Genomic DNA, 15,389 nt, shown 5'->3' with positions numbered 1-15,389 from the left:
AGGCAGCGGTCTGCCGATTTGGACATGAAGCGGCTCAGGGCGGCTATGCGGCCGTTCAGCCTTTGGACTTCTTTTATTTTCCGGGGTGGTCTCATATCTAGGATGGCTTGTATTTTGTCTGGGTTGGCCTCGATGCCACGTCGATTGACAACGTAGCCCAGGAACTTGCCCGAGGTGACGCCGAAGGCGCATTTGTTGGGGTTTAATTTCATGTTATACCGACGCAGGATTTGGAAGACAGAATCTAAGTCTTGTATTAATTCTTGTGAAAACTGTGTTTTGACGACCATGTCGTCTACATAGCACTCTATCTTTGTGCCGATCAGGGGCCGAAACAGCTTATTTACAAGTCTTTGGAAGGTCGCCCCGACGTTTTTTAACCCGAAGGGCATGACCTTGTAACAGTATATACCGAATTCGGTTATGAACGAACTAGAGGCTCTTGGATCCGGGCTGGATCTGGTGACTCAGATCGATGCTATTCTCAACTCTCTACCTCCATCCTTTAATCCATTCATCATGAACTACAACATGAACAAGCTGAACGTCAGCTTGCAGGAACTCAGCAATATGTTGCAGAGGGCCGAAGAATTGATTAAAAAGGATGAGCCCATTGCCATGCTTGTTGAAACTGGCAAATCGGGCAAGAAAAGGAAGGCGAAGAGAAAGCCCCAGAAAAAGGCTGCCAAACCCAAGAAACAGAGGAAGGACAAGGCATCAGATGCCTGTCACTTCTGCAAGAAGACCGGCCACTGGAAAAGGAATTGTCCTGCCTACCTGGAATCCAAGAAAGGTAACTTTGAAACTTGTGTTATAGAAACCAATTTATTGGTAGCTTCTGCGTCCTGGTGTATTGACTCCGGGGCTTCAACTCATGCGTGTAACTCACTGCAGGGGTTCAAGGTAAGCAGAAGGTTGAGTGAAGGAGAAGTCACACTCTACTTAGGGACTACTGCAACTGTTGCAGCCGCGGCCATAGGAACCGTGGAACTATATTTTAGAGAATGAATAATTGTACTTAAAGATTGTCTTTATGTACAAAATTTAAGAAGAAATTTGATTTCTATCTCAAAACTGTGTGCAGATGGTTATTCTGTCTTCTTTAGTAATACGATTACTATTAAAAGAAATAACAGATTCATCGCATACGGGGAACTGGAGAATGGTCTCTATGTTCTACATCCTTCTCTAGAAACTAACATAACCGAAACTACGTCGGTTGAAAACCCCAAGAAGAGAGCCCGTGATATAGTTAATCCCACGTGTCTGTGGCATTACCGACTTGGCCACATCGGTGTTGACCGAATCACAAGGTTGGTAAAGGATGGTCCTTTGGATTTTCTAGCTGTAAAAGATCTTCCCACCTGTGAGCCTTGCCTACAAGGCAAGATGACGAAACGGCCATTTGACGGTAAGCCTGAAAGATGTACAGGCACACTTGACCTAATACATACTGATGTATGTGGTCCCCTGAGTGTTAGGACACGAAATCAACACGTGTATTTCATCACCTTCACAGATGATTTTTCACGATATGGTTACGTGTACCTAATGAGACACAAGTCTGAATCCTTTGAAAAATTCAAAGAGTTTAGACAAGAGGTCGAGAAACAGTTAGGGAGAGAAATTAAAGCCCTTCGATCCGATCGATGTGGCGAATATCTCTCTGACGAATTCATGGACTACTTAAAGGACAATGGGATAGTATCACAATTAGCTCCTCCTGCTACACCACAACTTAACGGTGTTTCAGAGAGGAGGAATAGGACCTTATTAGATATGGTCCGGTCGCTTCTCATACACTTAGAGTTACCCACATCCTTTTGGGGTTACGCATTAGAGACTGCGATTTACGTGCTGAATCGGGTTCCAACCAACTCGGTTCCGAATACTCCATATGAACTTTGGACCGGAAAGAAACCAAGTGTCAGACACTTGAAGATTTGGGGTTGTCCAGCACACGTCAAAAGAACGAGTGCAGACAAGTTGGAATCTAAGACCAGCCGTTGCCTATTTGTAGGCTACCCAAAAGGCTCTGTGGGTTACCTTTTCTATGACCCAAGTGAGCAGAAAGTGTTCTGCAGTCGAAATGCGCAATTCTTGGAAACCGACTATATCCTGGACACCCATCGTCAGGAAGTTGTTCTTGATGAGGAGAGCTCAGGAGCAGTGGGAGATGTCCCACAAGTTCCAGGTAGTGACCAACTTAGAAGATCCACTCGGGCATCCAGGCCACCAGTCCGTTATGGTTATGACCAGGATAGTTACCTGGTGGAAACCTTGACTAGTGAGGAGGATCCCGTGACTTACGCGGAAGCTATGTTGGACATAGATTCCCAGAAGTGGGTGGAGGCCATGAGGGCAGAGATGGACTCAATGGAGACCAATGGAGTCTGGACTCTAGTAGATCCGCCCTCCGGGGTAAAGGCAATCGGTTGCAAATGGATTTACAAGAGGAAGAAGGGCCCCGATGGTAAAGTTGAGACCTTCAAGGCTCGTCTGGTGGCGAAAGGGTACACTCAGAAAGAGGGCATCGATTATGAGGAAACCTTTTCACCTGTGGCCATGCTTAAATCCATTAGGATCCTGCTAGCTGTAGCAGCATACCATGATTATGAGATTTGGCAGATGGATGTCAAAACTGCATTCCTGAATGGAGATCTTGCTGAATATATCTATATGCAGCAGCCGCAAGGCTTCGTTGCTGCAGGTCAGGAAACCATGGTATGTAAACTTAACAGATCCATTTATGGGCTTAAGCAAGCTTCTAGAAGTTGGAACATCCGTTTTAACTCTGCTGTCAAATCGTTTGACTTCGAGCAGAATCCGGATGAACCCTCTGTCTACAGGAAGTACAGTGGGGATAAGGTTACCTTCTTGGTTCTGTATGTAGATGACATTCTACTCATTGGGAATGATGTGGGAATGTTAACTGCGGTGAAAGTATGGCTTTCGCAGCAATTCTCCATGAAAGACCTTGGAGAAGCCTCCTATATACTGGGTCTTCGACTCTATAGAGATAGATCGAAGCGGATAATAGGATTATCCCAATCTGCTTACATTGACAAAATAGTCAAAAGATACAGCATGGAAAACTCCAAGAAAGGAAATGTTCCTTTCAGGCACGGAGTCACTCTCTCCAAGAAGATGTCTCCCAAGACGTCTGAGGAGATTGATGGCATGAAAGACGTTCCTTATGCCTCAGCCGTAGGGAGCATCATGTATGCCATGCTGTGCACTCGTCCTGACATAGCTCAGGCAGTGAGTGTAGTAAGCAGATTTCAGGCCAACCCAGGGCAGGAGCATTGGACTGCTGTGAAAAACATACTTAAGTACCTTCGAAGGACAAAAGAGTTTTGTCTAGTATTCGACGGTAGCTCACTACAAATCCAAGGGTTTACAGATGCCGATTTCCAGTCAGACCCAGATGATAGAAAGTCTACATCTGGATATGTTTTCACGATAGGATCGTGTGCTGTTTGCTGGAAAAGCAGCAAATAGGGGTCCACTGTAGACTCCACGACCGAGGCCGAGTACATTGCCGCAAGTGAGGCTGCCAAAGAAGCCGTGTGGATGAAGAAGTTCGTTCACGAGTTGGGAGTAGTTCCGTCCAGCACATCACCCATCCCATTGTTGTGTGACAACAATGGAGCCATTGCTCAGGCTAAGGAGCCACGAGCCCACTCGAAGTCGAAGCACATCGAGAGGAAGTACCACGTACTGCGGGAGATTGTTGGTAGAGGGGACGTCCTGATTCAGAAGGTAGCGTCAGCGGAAAATGTAGCAGACCCATTGACAAAGCCACTATCACAGAAAGTGTTTGAGAAACACGTGGAAAGCATGGGACTCCGGCTAGTACCTGATTGGACCTAAGTGCAAGTGGGAGCTGTTAGACAGTTTTGTATGCCCTTAGCTTCAATCAGAATGATGTACTTTATGAGTTTATTGTAAATGAATAAAGATACATATTTGATTCATGTTCCCTTGGTATGCTTCTGTGTAATACCCTTAAACTGGACACTTAATGAGACTCGTGTTAGTTTAGAATGTTCACAGCCAGTGGGTCGGTCTGGGGAGACCTATCCTGACAAGGCTGACACTATAGTGCCACCAAGTCGGTTGGGGTGGCTTGTCTCAGCTGCCAGGGTGAGACCTTAGGCACATACAGTGTAGGATTAATTGAATCTTTGAACTGGACCAGATTTCCAGTATTGCCCTGGACCTTAGAGATTGATGGGCAAAACTGGAAAGTTACACCCGACCCCTAGACTCGATTATGATACTACACTTGGTGTCGGATTGGGCTGTCTTTGATGTACCAATCAGTGAGATCCTTAGCGGGGGTCAAAACCTGGGTATGTTGGGACAGTCCGAGAATTCATCTGAGTGGGTGATCATAGTGACAGGATCAGCCCCTTTGTCGGACAAAGGTAATGATCGGGGATGCACTCTCACTGATGGAAACCAAGACTACCGGCAGCCGATTTCAACCGTTGAGATTTGTTTTGCAAAATATATTTTATATAAGATATAAAAGTATATATGTATGGTTTCTAAATTGTTTGCAAGAAGGTTTTAATTCCCGGGATCCATATAAGTGGAGAGTGCAACATTGTTCCTTGCAGCCGAGGGAGAGGTCCTCTCTTGTCGGGCAGTGTATGATCATTATGGGCTGAGAGGTTAAGTGTAAGACCATTGAGGATAATGCCTGATGGGCTAATCTTGCATCTGCCCACAGTCCCTGGGTGTTACAAGGTGGCTTGGCCCAGGGACCACTTAGTGTAAGTGTTGGGCCCATAGAGCCCATTTGATGGGTTTCAGGGGGTGCACTGTCATTAACAGTGTATTCGGCCAGGCCTTGTAACAAAGGCTGGGCCGAACCCATGTGGCTGATGTGTAGATCAATGCTTGGGTCCCACGCCATACAAGGAAGCCCAACTGGGCAGCAATTTGGAAGCCTTTTGAGTACATAACCTTAAATGGGCCTTAAGCCCATTTCGAACTGGGCTGATTTGATCAGTCATTTAAAGGGGGCGAATTCTAAAGAGGGTCAGCTGAAAGGATTGGGCTTAGACCCTATCCACTCAGAGAGTCCAAGATCTAAATGGGATTTAGATCTGGAAACCTCCTAATTAGATTAGGAGACAGCTGATCTTATCTGCAGATAAGATAAGGGTTATCCCTTATCACTAAGGGACTTCTAACCCAAATATGATTTGAATTAGCAGCTCCTAATCTGATTAGGAGCTGATCCCTTTTGAGATTATAAAAGGGGAAGGGGGCGGCAGCCTACTACACAACAACATCCATAGCATTCTTCTCTTTGAAGAAAGAGAGATTGAGAGATTTCCTGCATACTGCGAATTCTCTCCTGCCGCCACCTTCCTGCTTTTGCCATTCCTTCAGTTCGATCTCCAGTTCTTGGGAGCAATCAAGATTGGATCTTGATTTCAATCTTTTGTGAAAAGATTGGTTGGAGCTGTACTCAAGTCGTCCAGTTGATCCTTACGAAGGATCAAGTTCTTTTGAAGAACGTTGCTGATTCTGCTCCACCCTGCACTGCGCCATCTTCAGTGGGAGCAGATTTTGGATCCTTCCTTGGGCGTGAACACCTCCATTGGGAAATAGTATTTCTCCGTATCAGGTATAATCCTCTCCCACTCCTTTTGGTTCAGATCTGGTTCAGTTTATGGTTCAAGATTGATCCTTGAAAATATGATTTTCTAAATGGGGAATACGATTCCCAGTTGAAGGGAGAGATAAAATTTTTGAAATTCGCCCCTTATTCCGCAATCTTTGGGCGTCCATAGGATGGATCTCTCATCCCTTCAGGAAGCAGTCTTTCGGGCAAGCTCGGTTCAGGTCGGTATAGTCGACGCACATGCGCCACTTGCCGTTCGCCTTTTTCACCAGCAAAGGGTTGGCCACCCAGCTCGGGTAATGGACTTCCCTTATGAAGTCTGCCGCGAGGAGCTTTTCGACTTCCTCGTCGACCGCTTTCCAGCGCTCCGGGGCTAAGTTCCGTTTCTTCTGTCTAACGGGTCTGACTAAAGGGTCAGTGTTGAGTTTGTGAGTTATAAGACTAGGGTCAATACCGGGCATTTCGGCCGCGGACCACGCAAAAATATCTAAATTTTGGAGTAAAAAACTTACCAGTTCGGCCCGTAGGGGTTCCTTGACAGAAGCACCAATGTGGAGTGCGCGAGATGGGTCCGTAGGTAAGGTCGGGATCGCGACTGTCTCTTCTGTCGGCGAGGCTCGTTCTTCGCCTTGCTCCGTAGGCCGCTCCAGGTCGAGGTCGCCGGCCGGCTTGGACTTGCCTTTTAGGGCGGCGACGTAGCACTTGCGGGACTCGAGCTGGTCGCCCCGCACTACCCCCACACCGAAGTCCGTAGGGAACTTCATTGCCAAATAATAGGTAGAGACCACCGCCCGCAGGATATGCGTGATTGGCTGTCCTATTATGGCGTTGTATGGGGAGGGGGTCGCGACCACCAGAAAATCGTGGCTGAGTCTGACCGCACAAGGCCATGTGCTGACTTCCATGGACACCGTTATCTTCCCAAGGGGCCTGACTTCCTCCCCGCTGAAGCCCACCAGGGGAGTGCTCGCAGGTTTCAGTTCGCTCCTTGGTAGCTATAGCTGATCAAATGCCGACTTGAATAGGATGTCCGCCGAGCTGCCTGAATCTACGAGTACGCGCCTAACTTCGAAGTCGTTGATCCTGAGTTTAATGACGAGTGCGTCGTCGTGAGGGTAGCGAACTCCCCGCGCGTCGTCTTCTGTGAAAAGGATCGGCTCTTCGGTCTTCAGCCTCTTCGGGGGGTTCCGCTCCTCGAGGACCGCTTCGCGAACTGAGGTCCGAGCTGCCGCTGATGTGCACCCCGCCACCACTGAACCTCCCACAATTACATGGATGGTTCCCCGCACTGGCCTTTCTGCCGGAGGCTGTCGCTGCATCGGTTCGGCAGGCCTGCTGCTAGTCTCCGGGGCGTCTTTTAAGTGCTCGCCCGGCTGATCCGCTTTATTGCTATTATTGTTGTGCTGTACAAAGTTCCTCAAGTATCCGCGACGGATGAGCCCCTCTATCTCGTCTCGGAGGTTATTGCACTGCTCGGTACTGTGACCGTGGTCCCTATGGAAACTACAATACAAGTTCTTGTTTCTTTCGTTCGGATTTCCCTTTAGGCGAGGTGGCCATTTCACGAAGGGGGCGTCCTTGATCGTCATTAGGATCTCGGTCCGCCTTGTGTTCAGTGGCGTGTAATCCATCCGAGCTGGCGGGGGAGCTCGGAACGACTGGTTTGGTTTCGGGTCCCGGGCCGTGTTTTTCTGGTCGGCCGAGCTAGAGGGCTCGCTGTCCCTCTTTCTTTTCTCGTTTCCGCCCTCGGTTCTTTGGTTGATTTCCTCCTCCGTCCTCATGAACTTGTCCGCGAGCTTGAGGAACTCGGCCACGGTCGCGGGCTGGTTAGCTACCATGTGCCACTTGAATTCCTTGTGCGTCACCCCTCTTTTTGCTGCGGTGAGCTGTACCGCGGGGTCTAACCGAGGTATCTGTAAGCATGCCTCGTTGAATCGTTTGATGTAGCCCTGTATGGGTTCTCCTTCCCTTTGGACTACTCTGAAGATGCTTTCCTCTGCTCTGGGGCACCGTTTGCTGGTAACAAAGTGTGCAGTGAAGACCTGCACGAACTGAGCCCAACACTTTATCGACCCGGGGGCTAGGTTCCTGTACCAAGTGTGGGCTACCCCCTTGAGGGTGGTGGTGAAGGCCACGCACATGCATGATTCACTGGCCCTGGCGAGGTGCATTTGGGACTGGAAAGCGTCCACGTGATCATTGGGGTCGAAGGATCCGTCGTACTTGTCTAGGGGCGGGAACTTGAAATCTCTAGGCAAGGGGACTGCTAGGAGTTCTGAGGCGAGGGGGGAAGGAACTGAGAGAATCGGGGCGATTCCTACCTCGTCCGAGCTCGTCTCGCCTTTGCCTCTGAGCTCGGATAGGACGCGGGTGGCGGTTCGTCGACTTCGATGGCGTCTTCGCTACTGAGTGGGCCTTGTGCTGGCGCTGCTGGCCTCCGTGTTGCCGAGCTCAATGGGCTCGGAATTCTGGTAGTCCGCTGCTGCCAGTGCGCCGAATCGGTTTTCCACCAGTGGGGACTCCGGTTTTGAGACCCGAGGTGCTGACCTCGCGGGCGAGGTTCCTGATCCGCCTGCGAGCCGCGAGGCGGGGATGACTTTTCTTTCTCTCCAGCCTGGGGACGAGGCCTGGCTGTTTGGGGGATTCTGGGGCTTGGAGGCCTTTCCTTGGTGAAGGCGCCCATCCTGCGGAGAGGCCTTTACTGGCTTCGGGGCAGGGTGGTGAGGTGGAAGCGGTGGTTGGTTTGGTGTCAGTTGGGGAAACTGCTGCTGATAGTGGTATTGGGAGAGGTTGTGCAACACTTGGTGTTGGTGAAGCTGGTGTTGCTGGAACTGCTGCATCTGGGCTTGCATTGCCCGCATTCATTGCATTAAGTCGTCCAACCGATTCTGGCTAGCTGCCAGGGGGACGGCGGTCGGTTCTGTGAAGGTGGTCTCGATGGGAAGAGGGAAGGAGATGTTTGCGGAGGGCAGGCTTACAGGTGCCACTGCTTGTGGCGTAGTTAGATTGGGGATTCCATCCACCGTGAGGGGGATGGTGAACTGCCCTACACACACCATGGGAACTTGGAGCTGTTCCCCGATGGTGTTTGTCTCTGTGCCGCGTCCGGCGTTGCTGGATGAGGCCATAAGTAATGAGTTTTTCAGGGAAGAAGGAAAGGATATGAAAGTTTGGAGGGAGGCTTTTTGAAGCGTTCCCACAGACGGCGCCAATTGATGAAGCACAATCTGGCCAGTCTTAGCTGTTGACGATCTTGCCTCTGGAGTGAGTAACAAGAACCTGAAATGGGAGAAGAGAAGCTCCGGGGAGAACCCGGCGTAAGGGCTCCGAAGCTAAGTTAGAATCCTTCAGAGGCAAGAATAACCAGATAGCGCGAGAGTTAGCATACCTCCTCCCTGGGGGGGTAGAATCCTTTTATAACCACCTCGCGTACTCACTTCCAGGCCTCCGTCAGGTCGGGCATGATTACTTCTGAACTCCTGCCAGTTCGGGTGTCACTTCCTCTGGTCGGGCAGAACCGCCACTGTTCCTTCTGTCGGAGCCGTCTCTGCGGCTAGTGACGATGGTTGCAGGTGGCGGTGGCAGGAAGCCGTTTGAGATGCGGCTGTCAGGCGTCAGATCCCAAATCAGTCAGGTACGCCGCCCTTGGATGGGAACGTCCTTGGCATCGGGTACGTCTGGCGGGCCTGGTGTTTTGGAAGTGTTGGAGTGGCGAGCGAGGTGCCTTGAGTTCGGTTTGGAATGCTTCGAGCTGCCATGGGTCAGCCCGGGTCAGTTTCGTGAGGCTGGGGGCCCAGTACAGTTCGCGCTCCTCGCAGGGAGCTCGGGTTCTCAGGAGGGAGCTCGCTCTTATCAGGGAGCTCGGGCTCCTAGTAGGGAGCTTAGACTTGGGAGGCTCAGGTTCTTTAGGGAGTTCGGGTCCTTTAGCTCGGGTTCTTTAGGGAGCTCGGGTTTTAGGGAGCTCGGGCTCCTGGTACCGAGCTAGGACTTAGGGAGCTCGGGTTTTAGGGAGCTGGGACCTTTAACAGGGAGTTCGCTTTTAACAAGGAGCTCGGACTAAACACAGCGATCTGGAGTTGGGGTTCGGTAGCGAGTTTTGACTTGCTTCCGATGTTCGCTTTGGGTGCTCTACTGTCCCGAGCTGCTTGCCTTTGCCACGCGTCGGGCGAATGCGAGGTCGGGCCAAATTTCCCTTCATCAGTTTTGATTCAGACGTGGTCCAACCCAAACAATTCATGTTTATAATGGTTTGTAAATGCCAAACCTTTATTTGCTTTTTTTTCTTCAAACCATTCTCTCCTTGGCAATCGAGTTTATATTGTCTACACCGTTGGGCAGTAGGCAGTGGGCATACCACCACAAGTCGATTTAATTTGTTGACAATTTGACACATCATGGTTGATTTAATTTGATATGGGCACACCATGGGTGATTTAATTTGATATATTGCCATGCCACATTTTGCACTGGATTACTTGCTTGGAGTATTGACAAAAACATCAAGAAAACTAGTGTTTGGTGTAGGGATAAACAGATAGATACTCAAGTTTGAAGTTATGAGATTGGAAATATGATAAAAATATTCTTGAGAGGAGGAAATAAAAAAGAAAAATATTATTGATTGATTATTTTAGGTTTAGACCTAAGAAGCCTCTGTGATGGGGTCTATAAAGATGCCACGCCTAGAACCTAGTGGCTGATAACTTTTGTGGTAAGTGTTTTTCTATGAAAAGAGACTTTTCATTCTTTTTGCTTCAAAGGACCAAAGCCTGAACATTTACTTGCAACAGCAGTAGTTACTGATTTGTTAGTTGAGTTAACTAATAAGAGATACAATATTTGCATGGATCCATGGTCTAACACTATGTAGCTCGGGTGGAAAAGCCAAATGGGTTTCCTAATTTGTTAATTGTATCACCTTCAGCTTTAACAGTAGCCTCCTTTCTTTTCTTTGTACAATGATAAAATGATAAAGGGGCGGGCACTCAGGGACAGAAACTGATTTGTCTGAGCATAGCCTCATCTCCTATCTGCTTTAGAATTAGAACATTGGCTAACCGCCTCATTTTCTAATCCCATATGGGAAAGAAGAGAAAGGGGGCAATTAGAGCTGAACTATAAAACCCAAATTGAGAGGCAAAACAAAGTATACCTTTCTCGGCCTTTTGGCTAAGATCAAGTGTAGTATCTGTTCTTATCAGTTTAATATCTGATACGTGGGCCATTGCCCACATGATATTAAATTAATTTTTCTTGGGGGAAGGCCCACCACAATAGCTTGCTATTGGGGCCTTCAAGCGTCGCCCATGCGTTGCACTACTGCACGGGCCTGGCGCACCCCCTACCAATTCCAAATACAAGCTTTTACACCTAATTTTAGGAATTCAGAAACATTAGTTTTCTAAGTGCAATTTTCTTTGTGTGAAAGCTTGCATTTTCTCTCTTCTCGTTTGTTCTCCCCTTGCATTTTGTCCTAATGCAATTTCAAACAATGAGATCTCACCTTTGACTCTGGCTCTACATATTTGTATTTGTATTTGGACATTTCTTGAACCTTGACTATTGAGACAAACTAATAAACTTCTGAATTCTGATCTGAAGTTGTAGTCTTACATGTTAACTGGGCTACCAAAAAATAGGGCTGGCATCAAAAACCCATTTGATAATCCAGTTTATTTAAATTCTTTCTACAAATTTCAAATCCTTCATTATCTCGCTCAGCACAGTTCAACCAAGTGATCTCCATGACCATCCAAAAGCCATAACAGAGGCAGATCACAGCCACCAGCAATTTTGAGTAGCCCTTAGAGAGATAATTCATGTCCTTGAATTTGAGGCTCAAAACTATGCATTAATAGAACATTGTTACATAAATAATACATTACTTCCCTGCATTTGTACTAGTGCAATTTTGTTTGTGTTGTGTGAATTTAATGTGAAAAGTGAATAAGAATTTGCTATCTTCTCATTTGTGTTCCCATGCTTTTCAATACAGTTTCAAACAAAGAGATCTCACCCAATTATTCTTAATATTTATCAATTTGTTTTTCTTAGCAACAACTCAAATCCTCCAACATGTGATTTTTACATAGTATTGCATCACTCAATCCAAAGTAGGACAAACCATGGATCCTCTACTAGAGCCTAAAGTAACCCATGAACTTCTGATCTTCGGGTGAGTGTTCTTGCATGTTTCATCAAAACCCCATTTGAAAAAATTCAGCTTACTTAAATTCTATTCACAAGTTTCAAATCCTTCATCATCTTCTTGAAGCTTACTGTTTTAGTCAACAATCTGGCTCTGAAACAACAGCTGCTGATTTTCCCATGTCAGTTAAATTGGTTTGCCTACTGCTCTCATCCTCTTCAGGCATTATTCTCTTCCAGAACCAATGCTTTCTCCACAGCAGTGTCATCTCTTCAATAGGGATACCTTTTGTCTCAGGCAGAAAAGCATAGACAAAGATGGTCATGATGGTAATCCATCCAGCAAAGAAGAGAAAGATTCCAAACTTGAAAGAACAAAGGAGGAAAAGGAAAGACTGGGCAATTATGAAAGTGAAGAAAAGGTTGACAGCTACAGTGATGCTCTGTCCTGTTGATCGGGTTTCTAAAGGGAATATCTCGCTTGGCACAGTCCAACCAAGTGGGCCCCATGACCATCCAAAAGCCATAACAAAGAGGCAGATCACAACCACCACCAATATTGAGTAGCCCTTTGAGAGATCATTCATGTCCTTGAATTTGAGGCCCAAAATTATGGAAACTGTTATCTGTTAGAAGGAAAACAAAAAATGACAATCAGATAGAGACCATTATTACACAAACACAAATAATCCATTATGCCATCTAATGTATGAATTCAGTGATTTTTTTTTTTACCCAGGGATGCCATCTAATGTATGAATCAGTGATATAGGTAGATGCAAATTTGGTTTGTTTATATTCGAATTTGAATTCGATCTTACCCATTGGATTTATAGTAGATTCAGATTGTAATTGGATATTGAATAGTATTAAGTAAATTAAACTAAAGATGATCAAATTATTATATGTTAGTAATAAAATGAACTAAAACTGATTTTAATATTGTAATTCATGAAAAAATGAACTAAAAATTACTTGTATGAAACTTGAATCTATTACAAATTAGTGAAGTTACAACATTCAAACCATTTTACTGATAGATACAATATAAATTATAAATATATATTAGAATATATATTTAAATGAAATTGGACTGGATTTTATTGGATTGGATATGGCTGGAATCCATATTTGATCTAATTGTACACGGATCAAATTGGACAATTGGATACCATTTGGTAGACTTCCGCTTGAGAGGCAAATTTTCCAAAGACAATGCATGCCAGTGCCTGAAGAAGTGAAGTTCTAGCAGCCTAGCAAGCTACTAATTTAGATGGAATGAAAGAGTTTTTGTAGAACCATTCACCTGGCATACAACCATTTGTATCCCACCACTGATTAGTAGAACTCTCCGACCCCATCTATCAACAGTTGCAATAGAAATAAGTGTGGATAAAGCAAGAACTGCTCCAGTCACAACTGAGGAATACAGAGAAGCATTCCCACCAAACCCCATACTCTGGAACAGGACTGGGGCATAAAAGAGAATTGAATTTATGCCTGTTAGAATCTGGAAGGTTGGCATGAAGATTGCCATCACCAATTGTGGTCTGTTCCTCTTCTCCAGAATGTTTCTAAAGGGATGTTTGATTGAGTTTGCCAACTCGCTTGCATCAATCATGTCTTGGAACTCTGCTGTAACATTACAAGTCCCTCTGACCTTCTCCAGAACTTCTCTTCCTTTGATTTCCAACCCACGTTCAATTAGGCTGTTGGGTGTCTCTGGAAGAAGGACTCCTCCAACAGTCATCAGTAGTGCAGGGACTGCAGCTAGGCCCAGGGAGAGCCTCCATCCCCATGGTCTGATCTTCTCTGTTCCATAGTTGATCATGTTTGCTGTGAAGATTCCAAGAGTTGTTGCCAACTGGAACATCATGTTAAGCCCTCCTCGGAGATGGGCTGGAGCCATCTCTGACAAATACAGTGGAACTGCCTTCAAGAAACCAAGGAAGATAAGGTTAATTCTTGAACATGAGTCCTTTCTTCTATAATTCCAGAGAAAAGTATTGTATTCTTGATAAAACAGGAATTTCCATTATCTTTTAATTTAATTCCATGCATCAACATAACATCTAACAAGATAATGAATCAACAAAGCTAGTTGGGTATGTAGAATCATTCAGATTATGAAAATTTCCTGGCCAGTAAAATGGTGAGATTCGGACACCTTGTATGTTCCCCAAAAGTGCAGAAAATAAAGAATACAAGTGGAAACACAAGAATAGTTGTCTTTTAATGGTGGTGGTACCCATTCAGGAGATAAATTTTGAGCAAAACTATGTGTACCTGATTTCCAAAGCCAATGCCAACACCGAGCATGATTCGACCAAATAGCAGCATTGTGAGGTTTGCTGCAGCAGCATTCAGGGTGGCTCCAATGAGGAAGCTAATTCCACCAACAATTATACTTAAACGGCGTCCGAACTTCCTGGTCACAGGAGAAGCAGCAAGAGATGCAACCAGACCAGCAAGATAAAGAGAAGATGTAAATGCAGCGAGGCCGTGGTTGTTATATTTGCAGTAGTTGCTCTCTTTTGTGTGTCTCTTCCTGTAGAGGATGGCTGGGAAGAATTTATGGAGGAAGTCATCCATGGATGTGACTCCACCTGTTAATTTTCAAGATAACAAGGTAAGCAGATCATATCATAAATTTCCTTTCTTTTCGTTTTCTCTTGGAATAGTTGATGGGAAAAAATTGCAATTCAAGCTTTTTGTTCTGAGAATATTAACTTGGATATTCTTTTGCCCACAAAGAAGCTTGATGAATATTCTGATTTCATGTAATTTATTTCTGTGATTAACCATAAAGTTTCATTTGCTTTGACTTTGATTGAGCAGCAGCTCAAAATCATCATCGGAAATGGAAATTTGTAACTTCCAACATTGATTTAGAATACCCAGCAATGAAAAGATAAAAGATACCTGAAATTCCGATATCGTAGCCGAATATGGAACCACCAATGGCAGCAATAATGCAAGCAACGACCACAAACGAGGTTACCCTTCCCTGGTACTGTTGAGCTCTCTCCTTAGTCACTCCGGCTGGAGCAAAAGACCCACCAGCCATCTCCACGGACTCTCTCTCTCTCTCTCTCAGAGCTCAGAAGAAGCTCAAGGACAACAGAATTGAGTCCCAATAACTCAATTATGTTCAAGCAATACACTTCGAAGTCTTGATAATGAATGATAAAGGAGAAGCAATTCTGATTTCTTATTATCGGGATCTTGAAGCCATGGAATCCACTACTTTTGGAGTGAGCTGCTACTTTTGAGTGTCACCGACTACTGATCTGTTCTTTTCAGAAAGGCTGAAAGTTGGTACTGAAAGGGAAGAGAGTGAAAGGGGTGTCAAGGGTCCCCTCCTCAGTGAAGCCCATGTTGGCACTTCTAAGCAATTAATGGAAAGGAGTGGACCCACAGTTCTAGTACATATATCAGATTTTTATTTATTTTTTTTTTCGTTGGGTGGTCCATATATTAGATGGTGATATCATTGCTTTTATGTTATTCTCCTAAGTTTGATATTTGCTTAAGATTTAATCCAAACTTCTATGTTATTCTAACCAAAGTAAATTCAGTTTCAAATAAAGTTTAAACCAAC

The 15,389-nt window shown here is 45.7% G+C and overlaps 1 protein-coding gene and 1 non-coding gene across 2 annotated transcripts; one reads left to right on the top strand and one right to left on the bottom strand.

Moving 5' to 3' along the window:
• Window positions 1-10,789: 10,789 nt before the first annotated feature.
• On the top strand, window positions 10,790-10,984 carry LOC148789673 (U2 spliceosomal RNA). The gene has a single exon (XR_016079996.1). It is a non-coding gene; the product is annotated as a U2 spliceosomal RNA (small nuclear RNA).
• A 669-nt stretch (window positions 10,985-11,653) lies between these two features.
• On the bottom strand, window positions 11,654-15,167 carry LOC104588528 (sugar transport protein 7-like). Its single transcript, XM_010246492.3, has 4 exons — window positions 14,711-15,167; window positions 14,075-14,394; window positions 13,095-13,721; window positions 11,654-12,414 (listed from the first exon to the last, which is right to left on the bottom strand). Exons 1-4 carry the CDS (start codon window positions 14,853-14,855, stop codon window positions 11,929-11,931), a joined length of 1,578 nt encoding a protein of 525 aa, XP_010244794.1. The 5' UTR covers window positions 14,856-15,167; the 3' UTR covers window positions 11,654-11,928.
• Window positions 15,168-15,389: the final 222 nt, after the last annotated feature.

Source organism: Nelumbo nucifera, chromosome 8, assembly GCF_055504915.1.
Source record: "Nelumbo nucifera cultivar China Antique chromosome 8, China Antique-T2T, whole genome shotgun sequence".
Classification (NCBI taxonomy): domain Eukaryota; kingdom Viridiplantae; phylum Streptophyta; class Magnoliopsida; order Proteales; family Nelumbonaceae; genus Nelumbo; species Nelumbo nucifera.
The sequence above is the reverse complement of the archived record's forward strand: the minus strand, read 5'-3'. Positions and strand labels throughout refer to the sequence as shown.